The sequence below is a fragment of the Equus caballus genome, chromosome 4 (assembly GCF_041296265.1).
Source record: "Equus caballus isolate H_3958 breed thoroughbred chromosome 4, TB-T2T, whole genome shotgun sequence".
NCBI lineage: Eukaryota > Metazoa > Chordata > Mammalia > Perissodactyla > Equidae > Equus > Equus caballus.
In genome coordinates, this window is record NC_091687.1 from 105,309,491 (window position 1) to 105,329,183 (window position 19,693).

The 19,693-nt window shown below is 38.3% G+C and overlaps 1 protein-coding gene across 24 annotated transcripts in view; it reads right to left on the reverse strand.

Moving 5' to 3' along the window:
* The window catches only part of EZH2 (enhancer of zeste 2 polycomb repressive complex 2 subunit), a 66,516-nt gene that overhangs the window by 30,398 nt on the left and 16,425 nt on the right, over window positions 1–19,693 (reverse strand). For 6 of the 24 annotated variants that reach the window (XM_023639900.2, XM_023639897.2, XM_070265140.1 and 3 more), the window contains exons 2-3: window positions 9,023–9,146; window positions 8,300–8,428 (exon numbers count right to left, since the gene is read on the reverse strand). In XM_023639900.2, the coding sequence (XP_023495668.1) occupies window positions 8,300–8,428; window positions 9,023–9,139 (246 nt within the window). In that variant the 5' untranslated portion in view covers window positions 9,140–9,146. Of the gene's footprint in view, window positions 1–308; window positions 488–8,299; window positions 8,429–9,022; window positions 9,147–19,693 lie in introns of all 24 variants that reach the window. The other 18 variants (XM_070265139.1, XM_070265136.1, XM_070265137.1 and 15 more) reach the window with 5 other exon arrangements.

The window sequence follows — 19,693 nt, forward strand, 5'->3', positions numbered from 1 at the left end:
GTTTATGTAATTGTCTCATATCACTCAGAGTACTGAAAAGGATTTTGACCTCCTGGGTCTCCACAGCATTTCACCTGATCAGAGTCATGTGTCCTGGACTCAGGAACTCACTAGGAGACCTATGTCAACAAATTAAATTCTCTAGTTCTAGTTGCAACTTGAGGATCACACAAGAAAATTATTATAGATGACTCATCATCAATGGTAAAGAAAGAAAAAACTCTATTAGTTATCAAGGATGCTACATTTTCAGAGAAACACAGCTTACTGGTAAGTAACCAGGGTCCTCTGAGGATGGATAGACTTACATCAACCAGCTGGTACAATAGGCGACTGTGTGGCTGGACCACTGGGAGCTGGAGAGGGAAGTCAAGCCAAAAATAGTAGTTGTAGGAGTACACAACCAAACTGAGACTCTTGGCAGAAGGCTGGTTCCAAGTAAAAACTGTGTTATGGAAAATCGTAGAGGGAAGAGCAGGTGAATGGCCTGCAGGGAAGGGAAAGAAATTAACACACCCTACTATGTGCCAAGCACTGTGCTAGAGACTTTACCAAAGTTAACGTCTTTAAAATTCACCACTACCCTATGAGGTAGGTATGACTCCCCATCTTACAGTGGGACATCCCAAAGGACAATAGCCATAGCCATCATGTCTCTCAACAATCTTTAACATCAGAAGGGTTAGGTCCGACTTCCATATAGTAAGGGGAAAAAAAATAGAGTCAGTTAGCCAAGTTAAAAATATTCTTGGATACTGGTTGGTCCATTTAATTCATGCCAGAGACACAATGACCTGTTGATATTGTCTAATATCCTTTAGCTTTCCCAAGTAAAAACAATAAGGAACCATCTCATATCTAAGGTGTAGGAAAGAAAGGGTCAGGAGAAAGCATCGGCTGCCACCCAACTCTAGAGAAAAGCTGAGGATGATTTCTGAAACTACTCATATTCTTCAAGATTTGAGCAGAGAAAAGATAACACACCTGAGTTTTAAATTAGCTAGCCCTTCTGGTGAAAATGATAGTGTACATAACTTAAATTTCAGACTGCTTTTATAAAGTGAAGGAAGTACTGAAGAAAAAACTGGAATAAGATAAATATCAAGTTTGGATCAAGTTAAGAGAAGTTCGATAGGAGAAGTGAGTTCACACCAGGCTTCGGAAGATGATTAGGAGAATGGCGCTTGAAGGAGACAGTGGCTCCCGGAGGAGAGAGTCAGAAATAACAATGGGAAGAAAAAGTCCTGATCAGATCTTGACACAGACGTGTATAATAAAAGCAGCTAATTAAGGGTGTTGGAGCTAAGGAATGAAGAAGAGTGGTTCATCCAAGATGGTAAATTATTTCCATTTTTGTTGTTAAATATTTATGTTGCAGAACCAAACTGGGGGAAGAACCTCTACCCTGTGAGACGAGGCTCTTGCTTCTCAGTTCATCAAAGCATCAGAGAAAGATGACGCCCTGTAAGCGTCAGCTCTGACACTTCTCTCAGAAAAAAAAAAGTCATATGTAGCATTTAACATAGAACATGTAACATTTGGAATATAATTTCAGGAATTTTAGACCCTTAAAGTTCCTCCCTGCAGCCTAGCTTCAGAAGCCTGATCCTGAATGAAAGAGATCATAAATATATAAACCTAGTTAATATATTAACTATTAAAACCCAATGCACAGAGAAAACCCAATGCAGTCTGGGTCTGAAGGGGGCTGGTTAGAATAAATCATCTCATAATCTACAGTTTGGCTAAAACACTGGAGATCAGAAACACAACAATAGTCACAGGACATAAGTCGGTAAAACTACAAAAACACTCAACCAAGCACATGAAGCAGATAACCAGAACCATGTTCGTCTATTCCATGCAAACTCAAGCACCTAATTCAAGAATAGTCCGGCGAGTGGAAAATAAGACCATTTCTGTCATTGAAAACAACAACAGAAAACAAAAACTGAGAAACAGAACAAAGAGTTATGTAAGCCCATGCTTTCCACGTCGTTTGAAGCCTCGCTTCCTTCCAGGAGGGCTGTGGGGGTGGACACTATGGAGCAGTAGAGGCATAAAGTGAAGAGCCAAGACCATCGCCAGGCCCAGGCTCTGAGCAGAGGCACCAAGTCCTTGCTCAGTGGGAAACCTGCTCAGGTGACCACCTACTGGGTAGGCTGATTCTACTGATCTTTGCAAAACAGATTTATAACTGCTCCTCAATTGTTCACAGATTATTTAGTAAATAGTGTTGAAACTACAAAACTAAATGTAAAAAAATTAAAAACCAAATCTCCCACTCACTCTTTATACCAAAGGAAATTCCCAGTGGATTAAAAGATACTAAAACATAAAAACGAAAGCAGGGAACTAAGAGGGAAGATGGATAATTTATAATCTTGAAGTGGAGGAAGACTTTTCTAAGCCATTAGAAACACAGAAATCAAAAGAAATTCTAATTTAACTACATAAATAATTAAAACTTCTGTAGAAAAAAAAATATACCAGAAATAACACCAAAATTGGGGGGGGGGGGGATCTGCAAACCAGATGATAAAAAATATGTATAATATACGAAAAGTCCTTAAAATTCACAAGAAAAAGTCCAACCTAATTTTAAAAGATCCAAGACTCTAATAGCCAATTCATAAAAAAAAAAACAATAGATACTTAACCTCACTGAATAAGGAAGGCAAACAAATCATAATAATTTTTTACCGCTCACACTGACAAAGATTTAAAAGATTGATAATACTTTACAATGGGAATACAAATAAACAGACACTTCTATAAACAGCTGGTGAGTGTAAACGTAAAACCTTTGGGAGGCAATTTGGTAATCTCTCTTAAAATTTTAAATATGCATGTCCTCTTGACCTGGTAATTCTATTTCTAGGAACTTTTCCTACAAAATTACTCAAAAAATGCAAAGATGTGTATGAAGGATATTCACTGAAACACTAATTGCAAAAGTAAAAAAATAAAAATAAAAACCTATATGTTCATCAACTAAGAATAGGGCAATTAATTATGGTATATCCAAAGTATCAAACACTATGCATTATTAAAGAGACTGAAGACCTGGAGAGAGGTTGTAAAGGGAGGGCTCAAAATGGCAGGCATGTTCTTCTGGGAGTAACTTTTTAAAATAAAATAAGTATTATCATTATTATTAACGTGTTTATCATATACAGAAAAAGAAATCTAAAAGAATAAGTCACAGGGGTTGGAACTTTTGCCTCCTGTTTCATATATTTCTGTGTTATTTCAATTTTTACAATTATCATTTTACAATGAACTTTTAATTTAAAAAGATAAAAAACAAAAGAGTTTCATCAACCTGACAGGTATCCGCAGTAGCTGGTATAAACTGCCTCGTCAGTGGCTAAGGCAGGCTCAACGAAACCTGCCCAACCCTCGCAAAATGGACCAGAGAAATGTTCTCCCATAAACTCTACCAGGAAGAGGAGAGAATCCTAAGCAGTGAATTTAAGTCAATCCACATAATCCAGCTAAAATGGGACAGAAGTTCTAGATCTAACAAAATTTTCTTTTTTCTTCAGAGCAACAATTTTTAACACTGCAGACCAGACAAACATTTCTTTTGGTTTTGTTTCATTCACTTCGTTTTCAAAATAGCTGTCAAAATTTGGTTTTGCATTTTGGGAAGAGCCTTGATCAACTGAACAGTAATTTTTAAAACACAAACTATAGATGGTATTCTAGGAGAAAAACTACAAACTAAACGTATCTTCTCTTGGTTTATTAGTTGCACAAAATAAACATTTGACATTTTGGAAAAGTTCACTTTTTAAACTTAAGACACATGATCTTAAATTTAAAATATAAACTTAAACATCCTAAGCGACTTTTCTTTTTTTAATGACCTTTTGGAAAGACATAAAATGCTTATATTCGTTTCCTTTCAAAAGAAAAGGAACGACTCCTTTAAGCTCATTTAAGAAATGTTCCATCTATTTCAGCTGAAACAAAGCCAGAAAGGAAGAAAAGGCTCAGTGATTTGAAAAGTTAGATGGTTGGAAGGACTGGTAGAGTTAACAAAAGACTCAAGTCTCCAAGTAAACACCAACAAATGGTTAAGAGAAGAAAAGAGCAGAAAACAACTTGGGAACCAGTCCCTTGAGGAACCAAGAAACGATGGATATGTTGAGACTGAGAGCCAGAACAGACACTTGGGAGAACCATCCATTTATTTCTCCGCTCTGAGAAGAATGACCTAGCTCCCTGCCATGTCTCCTCAAATAGCCCATGAGACTCTAGACCTATTGATCCTGTAATCTTAAAACTCACAAAGCAAAGAAAGTACGTTACTGTGTTGAAAGTTGAGTGTATTTAAGAGCACTAAATTATACATTGCGTACACTAGCATATTATTTTTTCTTTGTAAATAGTAACTAAATTTCTACTTACAATTAACTGAGGAAAGCGTATTACCAAATCAATAAATAATACAATCAAGCGTTTGCATGTAAACAAGAATTTTCCTCTCCTTCAACAAAAATAGTAAGTCCAAATTTCAAACATATGAAAGAACTGGCACATTCTGTTATTCTGACAGAAGCCTCTCCAAAAAACATTCATTTGCAAGTAATGATAGGTGATGGACTTAAAATCATTTCAGATAATCACTAGAAAGAACAAACCTGTATGTACTGAAAGGTCCAAAAGATTTTTAATTCTTCATGAACATGAGGACTAGGTGGTCTTTCTGATGCTGCTTGTATGTTAAAACATTCTGAAAAAAGTCCCATGTTTAAATATACATAAAAAATACTCTTGTCATTAGTAAATAAGACAGAATTCTTACATGATTATATTCTCCTGGGAATCTAAAAATGCATATTGGCAGGATATTTGTAAATTACTAAACCAATCATACCACTTGTCCAGAAGACAGACATCATTTGAGCACGCCTCTCTTTCAGTCATAATACATACAGGTAATAAAAATCTTGACATGAAGAATCAATGAAGGAGAAAATGCCTTGTGGTTTTTAGCAAGAAATGGACAAACGTACGAAAAGAAATGCACTAATAAGAGCTACAAAAGTAACTCCTAAACCAATTTCTTTATTAAAACTGGAAAAACACACATTGAAGAATATGACTACCAATGTGCAGACTTACAGAAGATAAAGGTTTTTACTGATTGATAAGACAAAGTAATGAAAGTCACCTAGAAACATTTTTTGAAAAACAGCCACATTCTATGACAATAAGGTGTACATCCCTTGGCCTGTATCACTTAATGACATTTTTAAGCAGAATGCTCCTTAAAAAGATTAACTGAAGAGCAAAGGAAATAAATGTGAAAGATATTATAATCACTGTCTTCAAGAAGTCGTTAAGTATTTTTAAGAAGAAAAAATAGACACGTTCCGTATAAAAATTCTATGGGCAACACTGTTTAGGTTCTGTAACCTCAACACCAAAAAACAAGTACCCAAAAGTATCTTAAGAACACGCACTAAGAAAACAATATACTAAAGATGTGGCCTCCATGTTCCACTGCAGGGCTCCTTGATCTGAAGTCAGCATCTATAAATGTCCCTTCATTAGATCAGAAAGTAAACTTGTCAGACATTCTTCATAATAAATATCTAAAATAACTTAGATAAAAATCAATCATTTTAAAACTAGGTGGATCTACTTCTGCAAGTATAGAAGGGAATAAAGTATGAAGACTTGAGTGAAAACTGACAACTCATTGAATTGATACCATGCAGCAAAGGATTTAAACTGAAGACAGCACTTATAAAAGGATCCGCTTATAAAAATAAGCAGTTAGTTAAAACAACATTATAACACAGCACTTCCAAATGTTGAAAGTCATAGACTTTAGGTGTTTGGATCAACACTGCAATCCAAAATTCTACCAAGTCTACTACTAGGAAAGTCTTTGAAAATCAGGCTAACGTTTTATTTATCCTCCTGCTTCTGACCTACTTCCGACTCCAACTTTTAAAGCATATAAAAGAAATGGATATATAGCTGGAAATGCTCAAACTGAAGAAAAAATAAACAGAGATATAGCTGAAAAGTAAGGAGTTCAGACAGAGATCATTGAAGTCCTTTCCAGCCCTAAAATTTTATTACTTATTGTGATAACACCAAAAAGCTTATCACAAACTGTATAAACCTTCAGCTTCCAAAGGTCAGTGATGATGGTTTTAAAGGGGGTTGGGGGTGGGGGGTAAAGAGGGATCACTGGAAGCAGAATCTGCTATCGTCCAGAGTAGCTCCGAAAGGAAGGCGCTTGACAGGGTCAGAGCTCCACACAACAAAACTCAATTCCTGAGGCTGCGATTACTTTCCTCCTTTGCCCTTCTATTTTGTGAAAATGGTTTTTCTCAACCTGTGGGAGGTACTAAGTTTAGAAAACAATTTTGTTTTATTTAAAGTGCTAAAGCCTTCTTACAATTTTTCACATAAACTCACAACAAAAAGTTAGCTATCTTTACATTCAATGACTTTTATCTCCATTTGACAAAATTAAAAGCAAAATTCAATTAGTAAATATTAATTTGAATAAACTATACTCTTTAACACCAAAAATTATATTAAGAGCAATTCAAGTTGTACATAAATAATGAACTTTACTAATTTCTTAGTGTGTCCAAGCAAAGTATACTCTTCTGGGTCCACATCAGATCGTTAGAGCAAGCAAACTGACTTAACTCTTCTAAGGCTTAGTTTCCTTGTTTGGGGGAGAAAAGGCGAAATACAACCATCACAAAGATTAAACAGGTAACGTGCAGAGGACGTAGCACAGCGCCAGAATCATCATTGCTGTTAACTTTTATTATAAACGCAAGTTGAGCTTTCGGTAGCATTTTTAGATTTGTAATCGATGGCAAAAATAAGTATTCCATGTGTTTCTACTTTATTTCTCCAAATTTCTAATCTTTATTCCTCCAGGCAGAAATAACAAGGTTTCTTTTGCCTTCACCTCAAAATTTCCAAAAGGTCACCAGACAAAACTTTCAAAAGAATGACTTAGAAACTCCATCCTTATCCCTTTTGAGAACATGCTGACTGGCATAGAAAAGAATCCCTTTCCCCCTTAGCATATTAATAAGAAATCATTTACCTCTAATATGTAGGCACTGACCTGTCCCAGAGGATGCAGAAGGTGTTCATAGCATATAATACATATTTACACAACTGAAAGTCAGAGCCTTAAAGAGTTGTCACCTGACAAAATGCATAAATGACTAAGAATCATTCCAAGTCATGTGTCACCATCAAGACCACCAGTACCAGCACTGAAATCATCACTAGGATCATGTCTGTAGCACAGACTGAGATCCTATGATAGTTCTGACATGTTTGAAGCTAGTGTGTCACACAATCTTGGTAACAGCAAGATCTCATACAATAGCAAATTATTGCTTGATTATTACAATAGTATATAAAAAATGGCTACTCACTGAAAACATTATTTTAGAACAAATTCCATTGTTTAGATGCTTCCCATGTTCAGATACTCAGATAAACAATCATCTACTACATGGTGTAATCTAAATCCCAAAACACTTTCTTCCCTCTTTCTGCTTCAGCGCCCACTCAAATAGCATGATCCTATGCCATGTCTTCCTTTACAAAACAGGTACTTAGACAAGGAATGATCTAACCAAAACCCTGACTGGTTCTATACTGGTTAAGCTTCTGCCATATTCTTTTCATCTTGCTGCCACTGCATTATTTAATTATAAAATCTACCATAGACTTACAGCCTTCCTTTGAAAATAGGATTTATTAAAGTGATTAAAATCTGTCATTCATTCAGAAAATGCTATAGAAAAGGAAATTACAATCTCTCAACACCAAATTTAAAAATTCTTATAGAGAGCCTTAGAATTTGAACAAAATGTATAAGAAACTTTTTTATTCCATGAAAATGAATGAAAAGGAAACATTTCTTACAGCATGGCTAATTCATATTAAAGGAGAGAAAAAAAGACAAGTGTGAGTCAGAAAGCCTTGTTCTAAATAGTGATCTGATGAGGACATTAAAGAGTATTTAATTTAAAAGTTTCTTTTAATCAACAGTCTTATAAAAATCTACAAATCTACCTACTAACAGCGAAAGTACATTCTAAACACTAGAGCTCGGTTATAGGAACAGCTAGTAGTGTTACCTAATGCAGTCATGAACAGCTGCACATTAAAAAGAAACAGCAATAAAAACAGACATTCTGAGGTCAATGACGTTTGCTCAATAACCAACCAACATTCCAACAGTGAAAACCAGAATGCACTGATAATTACGACAGCGCGTGAGTTAACCAACCTCCCTGGTCCCGCGCAATGAGCTCACAGAAGTCAGGATGTGCACAGGCTGTATCCTTCGCTGTTTCCATTCTTGGTTTAAGATTTCCGTTCTTTCCAAAATTTTCTGACGATTGGAACTAAACATACTCTTTAAAAAAATGAAGGAGAGGAGAAAAGAAATTGTCCATTGTTAGAAAATTTGTAATATCTCTACAGCAGATTAAAATCTAGTAATTTCTCAAAAATATCAAGAACATTCTCTCAACTACATATAGATTTTACACTAAGCTGTAGTTTCCCACATTCAAATAATACAAAAACACCACACCTATTATTTTATTGAGAGTAGGAGGGGAACAGGAAATTATTTCCATCCTTTCTTTGTTAACTTCGTATAAATAAAAAAAAAATCACAATGACTTTCAAAACATAAAACCATGAAACACATGCCTTTATATTTGGGTCCTAAGTCTACACATGCAATACAAAGGTACCTTTACTATAAAAAGATAGTAACTTCCAAGCAGGTTGAATAAGCATTAGATTAAAATCCTTCCATTATCATATGGTACAATTTTTATGTTAATTAAGACAGATTCAAGAATCTTAACTTCCAAGTCTTCATTTATCTTACTGTAAATATGACCTTGGCTGAAAATATACCCTTTCCAACTAAAACTTATCTTCGGGGGGAAAACTATCCTTCATTGTATATGCATTTTCACAAAAGATGAAGTTATACCTTTACTTCGTCAGCTCGCCTGAACCTCTTGAGCTGCCGCAGTCGCATGTACTCTGATTTTACACGCTTCCGCCAACAAACTGGTCCCTTCTCAGATTTCTTCCCAGTCTGGCCCATGATTATTCTAAAAGCAATGGTTTCATATTAAAATCACTAATCTAACCAGCCTTAATATGATCACTTGTGTTTTAATCCCCAGCAAACTAACAATTAACAAAAGAAATAATACATCGTTATACTGTTGAGATTTGCAGAAACCGGGTGCTCATTTGTTCTGTATGGTTAAATCCTTGAAGCATTTCATCCAAGTGTACATTTTTATTTAACACAACTTTTAAAAGATATTTTTATTTACAAAGACTCTCCACTCCTAAACAGCAGCCGTCTTACAGAAATGTGATCCCACTGCAGGAATTAAGTATACGATAACAAGGTAGTTTTTAGTCTATGATACATACTTGTGGAGTGAAAAAAACGTAGAAACATACTCAAGTTTTTCATCAAGTCAGCTATTACAGCCATAAATGACTAACTGAAAAAGATAAATCCAAAAAAAGAAAAACTTACATTCAGCACTAAAAGTAAAAAATATATAGTATAATATACACGTACAAATTAAAGTATTCCCACTACACACTTTTAACTGTGCTTCTCACCTTAAACACCGTGATTTTAAACACTGTGATAAAGTCTGTATTTTTGTCTCTTGAGCTACTTTATTCACATGAGAGGTTCTCTGGTAAGCAAGAGAAAAAAGGAGTGCAGCACATGCAAAGTAAATCCCTGAGCCTTATCTTTGGCTGCAGGCTCTAGGAACCAATTATGCTCAAATGTGGGGAAAGACTAGAGTTCACCAGATGTCGAATTCATACTAGAGTGCCCACTTCAAGTCTAAACAAGTGTCCTTTTCTAGAACATTTTCTTGTCTAAGTATTAAAATCATACTTGTACCCTGAAAAGATTAGAACAACATTTCCCCGTCAGATGGTGTACGAGTGCCATGTTAAGGATTTTTGCTTTAATTTATCTAAGAGCAATGGAAAGCCACTGAGCATTTTAAGTAAAAGGGGTGCAGGGAGACACATTTCAGAAAGACCAGCCAACTGCAGCACAGGTGCAGGGGAGGGGACAAGAGAAAGTGCACAGGTGAGGACAGGTGAGACTGGACTGCAGTAGAGACTCTAGGCAAGAGATGGCGGGGCTTCTATGACCATGCTGGTGATGAGAGAAAAAGTAAATGAATTCAAGAGTTACCTAGGAGAAAACTTAGTGGTGATTTAAATACGGGGGAAGATGACTTTCTGGCTTGAAGCCCTGAGTAGGGCTTCATTTACCTGTTTACATAAAACCCCCAGACATTGAGAAAACTGCTTAAAGAGATAAGATTTAGAGGAAGAAAAAGAGCCCAGAGGTCAGTGGGTAACTTTCTGTAAGAACATTGAACCACCCAACAATGATAAAGAAAGCAGAGGGTGGATGATTCAGAGCTGAAAGAGGGGCAAAGAAAGCATGAAATAAATGACTATTATGAACCAGGCAATGAATACACAAGGATGAATGAAACACAGAACCTGCCCTTATGGAACTTATGTCTTACCTAAGAAGGTGGAAAAGAAGAAGCTACATTACAATGAGATGTATATGCAAAGTACTAGGGAGGGAGAACATAAGAACTGCAGAAGGATGGCAGGAAAGGTGACAACTCAACCTTAACAATTGATTGAGTTGGATTTCCAAAGGCCAAGAAAGAATGGAAGAGACTCTAAGGTATGAGCAAGAAACAGCTGGATATGGGCTGTAAAGGCAGAAGTCTGGCCAGTAGACCACGCTAACAAAGGTGGGCACCAAATCAGGTAATGACCCCAAATTACAAAGACTGAGGGAAGGCGGAGAATGAAGAGATTTCAGAACTTAGGATCAAGGCAGTTGAAAGAGATCACGGAGGACTACTTCTCATGGGAAGATTAAAAGTGCGACCTTGCCTGTGGGTTGAAGAGGAGTCTTTAGGACCAAGAAGACTAAACTCAAAAAGACGACCCCATCCCTGAGATAAAGCAGAAAGCGAGGAAGAAGAAAGGAAGAAAGTGAGGTAGGGCAAAAAGACACCAAAGTTAGGCAGAAATCGGAGCTTTATTTCAAATATAACTTTGTGGCAACTGCTTTCATATCCGCCAGTTGACAGAGAAGCTCAAGTAAGTCTATGCAAATTATTTTCAGACATTTAGCATTTCAAAGGCCTAGGAACTAGAAGGAAAAGGATCAGATAAAAAGGGATATCTGTGGCTTCTTAGCTCCTAAACTAATCACAACTAGTCCCACCTGCTGCCTTGACACATTCTTGGTCCTTGGAGGCAGCACCCCGTCCCTGATAAACCGACAATAGGAATGTGGCATTTAGTTCTCACTGATGTGCAATGTGGGTATTACGACAACGCACTTTTTTGTAAGTGCGCGTTTTATGTCTTGGTGAAGAAGTGTCACAACATTAGTCAGCATGTCATGTTTGTGCAGAACCCTCCTGGCCTCACACTCTGGAATACCTTGGATGATGTTTCCACCATCAGTAACAACGAAAAGTATGTCATGACAAAACATCTCTGGCCAAAGCGTTACTGAACTAAACAAGGTGCAAGATCAACAACAGAACATTTCAAAATTGGCTCTGGAACCAACCTCTCTGTAAAAGGGTATATACGGATAAATTTCCACGTTTATAAATCTCACAAAGCTCTTCCAAATAAAGCAGCACATACGTGAAGGTTTTAAGCTATAGGATGATCTAGTAAACACACACAACAGAGAGGAAATGAGAAAAATTAGAGTAATTCATTTAAGGAAAATTATCAAAATATAAGGATCAAGACCTCTGAATTATGATTTAAGAAATAAATCTAAGTGTCCAGACTGTTCTTTCAAAGTATAGGGATAAACATCCAGATCCATAAAAAAATAATAAAACTTAAGGCACCATTTAGAAGAATGTTTTACATAAAACAAACTCCCTCCCCCTTTCATAGCATTTACAACACATTAAAATCACATTTTCGTGTTTTCACTCCACTTCACCCCTACTGTAAGTTCTTCAGAAGCAAGAACCATTTTTATTTATTTGTAAAATCCCAAAGCCTGGCTGTGTGCCTGGCAAACAACAGATTTAAAAACAAAAAAATGGGGGCATGGCCAGTCGCTTAGTGGTTAAGTTTGCGCTCTCCACTTTGGCGGCCCAGGGTTCACCAGTTTGGATCAGAGGCACTTATCAAGCCATGCTGCGGGCACGTGTCCCACATATACAATAGAGGAAGATGGACACAGAGGTTAGATCAAGGCCAGTCTTCCTTAAGGAAAAAAAAAACAAGTCTATAAAGTCTAGCTGTGCCGCAAGGTATGAAAAGGAAAGGTGCCTGCCATGCCTAAGCACAGAAAATGAGGGTGATGCTCCCCATTACCAAGAAACCACCAAGAGGAGATGAGAGATGAGTCTCCGGGACAATTAGGACCCTATGATCCAGCTGCCCTTCCAATTAAAAGATCCTGAGTATAAAACTTGGAGTTCCTGGAATTCCTTTTTATTAAAGACGTTCATATTGCCTTAAAGACCTTATCCAAAGAAGGGGGTAACATCACCGACCTCAACACTGCTACAAACACCATACACACACAGAACACCTAGCTCTCCGCCTGGCATGTAGAGAGCCTTCAAATGTCAGTTGCCCTCCTGCTCCTTCCCACCACGAAGGCAGACTCACATCAGATCTTCCGATGCCATTTTCCACTAAACCACAGCCCAGTAAGTATTAAGATACAGCTCTGAACATTCATATATTAGCAGAAAGAAACCTTTATTAAAATGACTTGCCACTAAATGGATGGTGATTTGTGAATACATCCAATTTTTAAATTTCTCATTCAAAAGATTTGTTTAGTTTCATAGGTGAAATGGCGCTAGTATGGTTTTTATCCAGAATATGAAAACAGCTTCTTTTATTCAAAACAGATTATAGCTCAAGTCATTAAAACAAGATTCTACCTGTATACAGTGAAACCAAAACAACAGTTATGCTTTAATTCAAAAGACAAACCAGATTATGGCAGGGTACCATCAAAACCTTATTACAATATAGTAAAGCCTTATAGACTTACATACATATATAGGTTAAATGGAATTAAGGAAATTACATAGGCTAGAGTCTATTTTATAAATCAAACCAAACTCAAACGTCCTGAACACCATGCCCTTGTAATCTAGCTGCATCCCACTAGAACAGTCAGGGTCATTTCCGCCACCCTGCATCAATTCATTTCTCTGGGAACTTCCCAGCAACCCCTCTCTGAGGACTACCCTACAAGGGAGGAAGCCTGCAGTCCTGGCCTGGCCGAGGCCCACTGCTCCTGCGGACAGCCCCCAGCACACGGTTGGCTACCTGACCAGACTCTGTCCTATCACAGGGAAAAATCTCAGGAGGTTGCCTGCAATGTGAGAACAAGAACGCTCACTGAGATTTGAACCTGGAAATACATACCCAAAGAGTTGCTAGAATTGCTAGAAGCCAACTTGCAAACACCTGAGAAGAGCCTGCATAGAACAACAGAAAAAGAAAAAACACCCAAAGCCAAGAAATGGTCTCTAGTCCTATCACTGAGCCCTGAACCAGGCACACTTTGCCAAACCAACTCTGGACCTGTTCAGTTAGGTGAGTCAAGAAATTCCCTTTTTTGCTTAAACCAGTTTGGATTAGGTTTTCTGCCACATGAAATACGGAAGGGGTCTAAGACACATTATCGGTGTTGAGATTCGGTGGACAATAATGCCTGAATGAACATAAGATGGGTTCTCACGACCTATTTCCTCGTCGGCATCGGCATCATCAGAAGAAGCGGTGACACAGTGCGGCTCTGGGTCCCACCAGCAAAGGAGCTTCGCCCCCCCTCTCAGGTTTACACAGCCCTGGCAACGTGGCCAAGACACCCCTCTACCGCTTCGGTGACCCGGCCACGCAGCCCAAAGAGCCAGCTTTCTTCTCTATCAGAGCCAACCCTGGTCCACTCGTGAAGGACCTTTACCCAAGACAACGTTCCTGCCCCTCCTTACTTAGTTGCCAATGACCAAAGAATTTAAAAGAAAAGTTCCCTAGGCATTTTCAGTGCCCTTGACACCTTTCTTTAAAGGTTCTTCACTCCTAAAGGACTTGCTAATTAAGGCACTAGCCACCCATTTGGCCTCGCTCAGGTCTGTTTCTACTTGTCTGAAAAAAACTAAGTAGGAAACAACATGTACCACTTATCCTTCCTACCTAAGTCAACAGCATTAACTTTACTCTTAACTGAACGCCAGAATAAGGTCAAATCCAAACCCAACAAAACTTAAGTAATACAATTGCAATATTCTTGATGTCTTTTCCTAACGAAAATGTCTTTTTACTTCACAGCATGACTGCTGTAAAATTGCCTATTTTGAAAAATCACCAGTCTTCAACAGTGCTTTTATGTTCAAAATGCTTAGAGGGCAGCTGTTAGTCTCATTTAACAATTTCCTTTATTTTTTAAGTTAAAATCCATTGCTTTAATGAACTCAAAAGGAAATTAATGGTAAATAAGATTTTGTAGGTAAAGATGAGAACAATACAAAGAGAACCTAGACAGACACATAGATGTAGCTCTTGGTAGGAGATAAAAATTAATTACCTAAGAGCAGTAGATCTTACGCCTGAGGGGAAAGACAGCCACTGCCTGCCCTGGGAACAGGAAGACCACGCACAAGGAATCCGAGAAGCAGGCGCACAGCCACTGCACTGCACACTGCGCGGAAGACCCAAAGAAGACAGGCGACTCCATCTCACGAAACCACGCTGAGTGTTGTAAGGATTCCGAGGCCAGGCCACGTTCCAAGTCGGCAGGAACGAGTGCCATCGTGATTAATAATGCCCGTAGGGGTATGGGGCAAAGAATGTGGGAAGCAGCACTCTCCATTCTAAACTAAGTTTGAACAATAAACGAACAAGACAGCATTTGGTCCTATTAAATTCTAAGTCCTGTCCGGGGCCTTAAACAAAAGGCAAGACTGCAGACTCCAAAGCCAGCCTACCTGGGTTCCGATTCCAGGTCTCCCACAGACCAGCTGTGTGTGAACCCGGCCAAGTGACTACACATCTTTGTGCCTCTCCTCATGAAAAAGAGGCTAACTCAAGAGTCGCTACCTCACAGAGTCATGATGAGAAGTAAACTCATGTGAGGTGCACAGGACAGTGCCTGACAGACAGCAGGCACCACCCAAGTATCGGCCATCAACCACAGTGGCTGAGTGAGTGAGATCAGGAATTACAACATTCATATAAAAAAGTTAAGTTAGACCACAACCCAATGTGAAAACGGTCATTTTTCAAAATGACAGACTATATGCAAGTAAAAACAAAACAGCATGTCCAGGGATCTCAGGAAGGAATGTAGACCATACAATGATTCTAACTGTATTAAAACTTTATGGGATAACTCCATGGAAAAGGGTGGGGGAAATGGAGCTGACCTATGCAACTGTGGAAATCTGTTTTGACCCGACAGAGGAAAGACAGTAAGAACCATACATAAACCCTGTACTCTAACTGGTAAATCTTCTCCCAGGGTACTAGTTACAAACAAGCAAGGGGTGGTGATGGACTGGAATCAGAGATGTCAATGTCAGTGTGAACTCATATTTACTATATATGCAGATCCAGAAATAGAGATACGCATCACACGAGTTAGCAGATGTACACTTATTTCCCATCTCCGTCCACAGACAGCCTAGAAGCAGTGACATTCCAGTAGTACAACACCCAGCACCCTTATCTTCTTTTTCTAAATACCATTCTCAGTACAAGGAAGCAGGGCTCTGGAGAAATGGCTGGTTCTAGGGCTGGGACAGGGAGAATACAAGAAAATCTGCAGGAGAAAGTAAGGGAATGCTCACAAGATGAAAGGACGGGGACATGACAAAGACAAGAACTAAACGGAAGAACCTCCCAATGGCCAAAGCTGGAATAATTTGAGCAGCAAGATAAATCACAATACTATTATATTATAACCAAATTAATAAAGTAAGTATCCATGAGTCTATGATATAAATGATTACACAAATAAGTAAATGGGGAAGAAGAGACAAGTCTTCCTTACAGGAAATTCCAAATAATATATATGCATCCTTCCCTGCCCTGAGATGTAGAGCTCAATGCGCTTCCCTGTGACCGTGGGCTACACTCAGAGTCGCTCCCAAAGCAGAGTCTGGAAAGGGAAACAGAGAAATCCGGAAGACGCCATCTTTGCCAAGTGATCATGGTTAAAACATCACTGATAAGCCACTGCTGTCGTGTATGCCTGATGTGATGTGATGAGAGGGGCATCCCACCTCTGTGGTATTCTTCACCAAAACCTCATAACCCACAACCTCAGTCTAATCGCACGAAAACATCAGATCAACCCAAACTGAAGGACATTTCTACAAAATACCTGACCAATACTGCTCAAAACTATCGAGGTCATGAAAACAAGGAAAGACTGTCACAGATCAGAAGAGACTAAGGGTACAACTAAATGCGATGTGATGTCCTGGACTGGATCCTGAAACAGAAAAAGGACATTAGTGGAAAAACTGGGAAAATCCAAATACAGTCTCCAGTTTAGTTAACAGTAACATACTAACGTTGGTTTCACAAATGTACCACGGTTACAGAAATCTAAAGTTATTCTAAAATAAAGTTATTTTTAAAAAAAGAAAATTAAGTTATACAAAAATCTAATATAAAGACATTCATTTTAAAAAATGGCATCCACTTTTTAAAATGATAAACATAACAGGTAGTAATATATATGAAAATATTTAAAAAGTTAAAATGCTATGTAAAATGTTAAACAGGAAAAAACAAAAAATATGCACAGATGATTAGAATTATTTAAAAACATGACGTTAAAGAGAACAGGTAGAAACTAAGACAGCTGGTACTTTTATAAACCTTAACTTCAAAGGAATTTGAGGTGGAAATTCCCACATATAATTCTACTATTTTAAAACTGAGACATTACTAAATGTGGACTAAGAAGAGTTTAGTGGATACCAGGGGAAAGGTGTGGTGGGGGGTGAGCACAAAGGGTGAAGTGGTGCACCTACAACACGAATGACAAACATTAACGTACAACTGAAATTTCACAAGATTGTAACCTATCATTAACTCAATTTAAAAAAAAAAGAAATTACTATTTCAAGCGAGCTTTTGCACTGTTAGTTTTGGTGGAAGAGTTTGGGAATGCTCTTTCCAGTGAACGACTAGGGTACCTTTGCACAATTAAGATAAATATTCATAGATATACACTTTGTTTCTGTAAATCAATAGCATAGCATGTCCTTCTTTCAATTCGATCACTGGTGCAGAAGTCAGCACAACACAGCCAAACCATGAGTCCAATTCAGCCCACCACTGTTTTTGTATGGTAGATGAGCTAAGAATGTTTTTCACTTTTAAACGCTTGGAAAAAAATAAAAGAATATTTCATGACACGTGAAAATTACTTGATATTCAAATTTTAGTGTCCATAAATAAAGTTTTATTGGAACAGAAAACAAAAATAAAAAAAACTGAGACATTACTTGAACAATTTAGATGTGGGGGGAGAAAAAGATCTCCATATGAGCTTATAAGATGGCGTCTACTTAAAAAAATGCACTTTTAGGCTATATTAATAGAAATACAGAATCAGAACCAAGGAAAACAATTGTGCCACCAATTACACATGTACCGATCAGACAAATCGAAGGGATTCTATAGGATTCAGGTCCAGTTTAGTTGTGTTTAAGACGGACAGAGAAACATGTCTTTGCGCCCACTGGGAGATATCTCGCATTAAATACATAACACAGAAAAGAACATTTGAGTTTGGAGTTTGAATAGAGAGAAGTGCTAATATACATGCATTATGTATTTACTGAACATCTAATACATGCTAGGTACTATTATAGAAACTGAAGACTCAGTAATAAAATAAAACACAAAAATCTGTGACCTCATAGAACCTAAAATCTAATTGGATGGAAACAAATCTACTTGGATCAAAAACAAAGTAGAAAGTTTAGTTATGTAAGATGGTGCTGACCGCCATGAAAACAACCAAACACGCAAGCAAGGAAAAGGCAGTGTGGTGAGGGCTGGTTCACGAAGGAGGCTGCACCGCGGCCGGAGCACCCTCTGTGCGCGCTGCAAAGCCAGGAGGAGGGAGAGATCTCACCAGCTTGCACTTTGTTCCCACCAACCAGCAAACCCAGTAGCAAAATATGCAGTGAGGGGGGGCCAGCTCCGTGGCCGAGTGGTTAAGTTCGCACGCTCTGGTGCGGCGGCCCAGGGTTCGAATCCTGGGCGCAGACATGGCACCGCTCGTCAGGCCACGTTGAGGCGGCATCCCACAACTAGAAGGACCTGCAACTAAGATATACAACTGTGTACAGGGGGGTTTGGGGAGATAAAGCAGAAAAAACAAAAATATGCAATGAAATATTTCTGGTAAAGATTCCAAAAATAATAGGATTAAATATCTATCCAATACATATTTTAGTAACTCAACAATGCTCTAGCAATCAACACAGCTTTACAGAATTTTCAACTGGCATTAAAACTGGCATTCAAGAATTACTAGGTGTCACTGTTCAGATTAACCAGTAGGTCTGATTATCCTGAACAAATAAACAAAGATTAAAAGTTAATGCCATTTTGGGGCCAGCCTATGGATGCAGCAGTTAAGTTCAAATGCTCCGCTTTGGCGGCCTACGGTTTGCCAGTTCAGATCCCAGGCGCAGACCTAGCACCACTCATCAAGCCATGCTGTGGCAGGCATCCCACATACAAAACAAAGGAAGATGGGCACGGACGCTAGCTTAGGGCCAATCTTCCTTACCATAAAAGAAAGGAAGGAAGGGAGGAAGGGAGGGAGAGAGCGAGCGAGGGAGCGAGGGAGGGAGGGACGGAAAAAAAGTAATAGCAAGCCCATTACATGCCAATATATGTAACATATTTTATTTTTAAAAAACTATTTTCCAGGGGCCAGCCCTGTGGCCCAGTGGTTAAGTTCCAGCACTCCACTTCAGCCGCCCAGGGTTTTGCCAGTTCGAATCCTGGGCGCGGACATGGCACTGCTCATCAAGCCATGCTGAGGCGGCATCCCACATGCTACAACTGGAAGGACCCACAACTAAAAAAAAAGATACACAACTATGTACCGGGGGGCTTTGGGGTGAAAAAGGAAAAATAAAATCTTTTAACAAAAATAACAAAACTATTTTCCTTTTTAAAAAATCAGTCAGGGACACTGTTTTACATTTTCGCCAATTTCTTTAATATCTGTCAATAGAAGACAGCTGGATTCTCATATCTGCTTCTGCATTCAATCTGCTCCAATATGTTGTTTTGGTTGAAGAATATGAAGAAAAGCCATTCCCAAACAGACATTTAGCTAGAAAAGTGAAGAATATTTGAATAGCCTTTTGAGGGCAATTGTGAATCTCATGCTCTGATATTACTCCAAAACTGTTTTATGAAAAAAGTGGCTAGTTCACCTTGCAATTCAACCTCATAGGTGCTTTTCCTCAAGACAACCACTACTCATCAGTAAGCAGTGGTAGTTTCTAAAAAGATTACTTGCAATGTAGAATCTGAA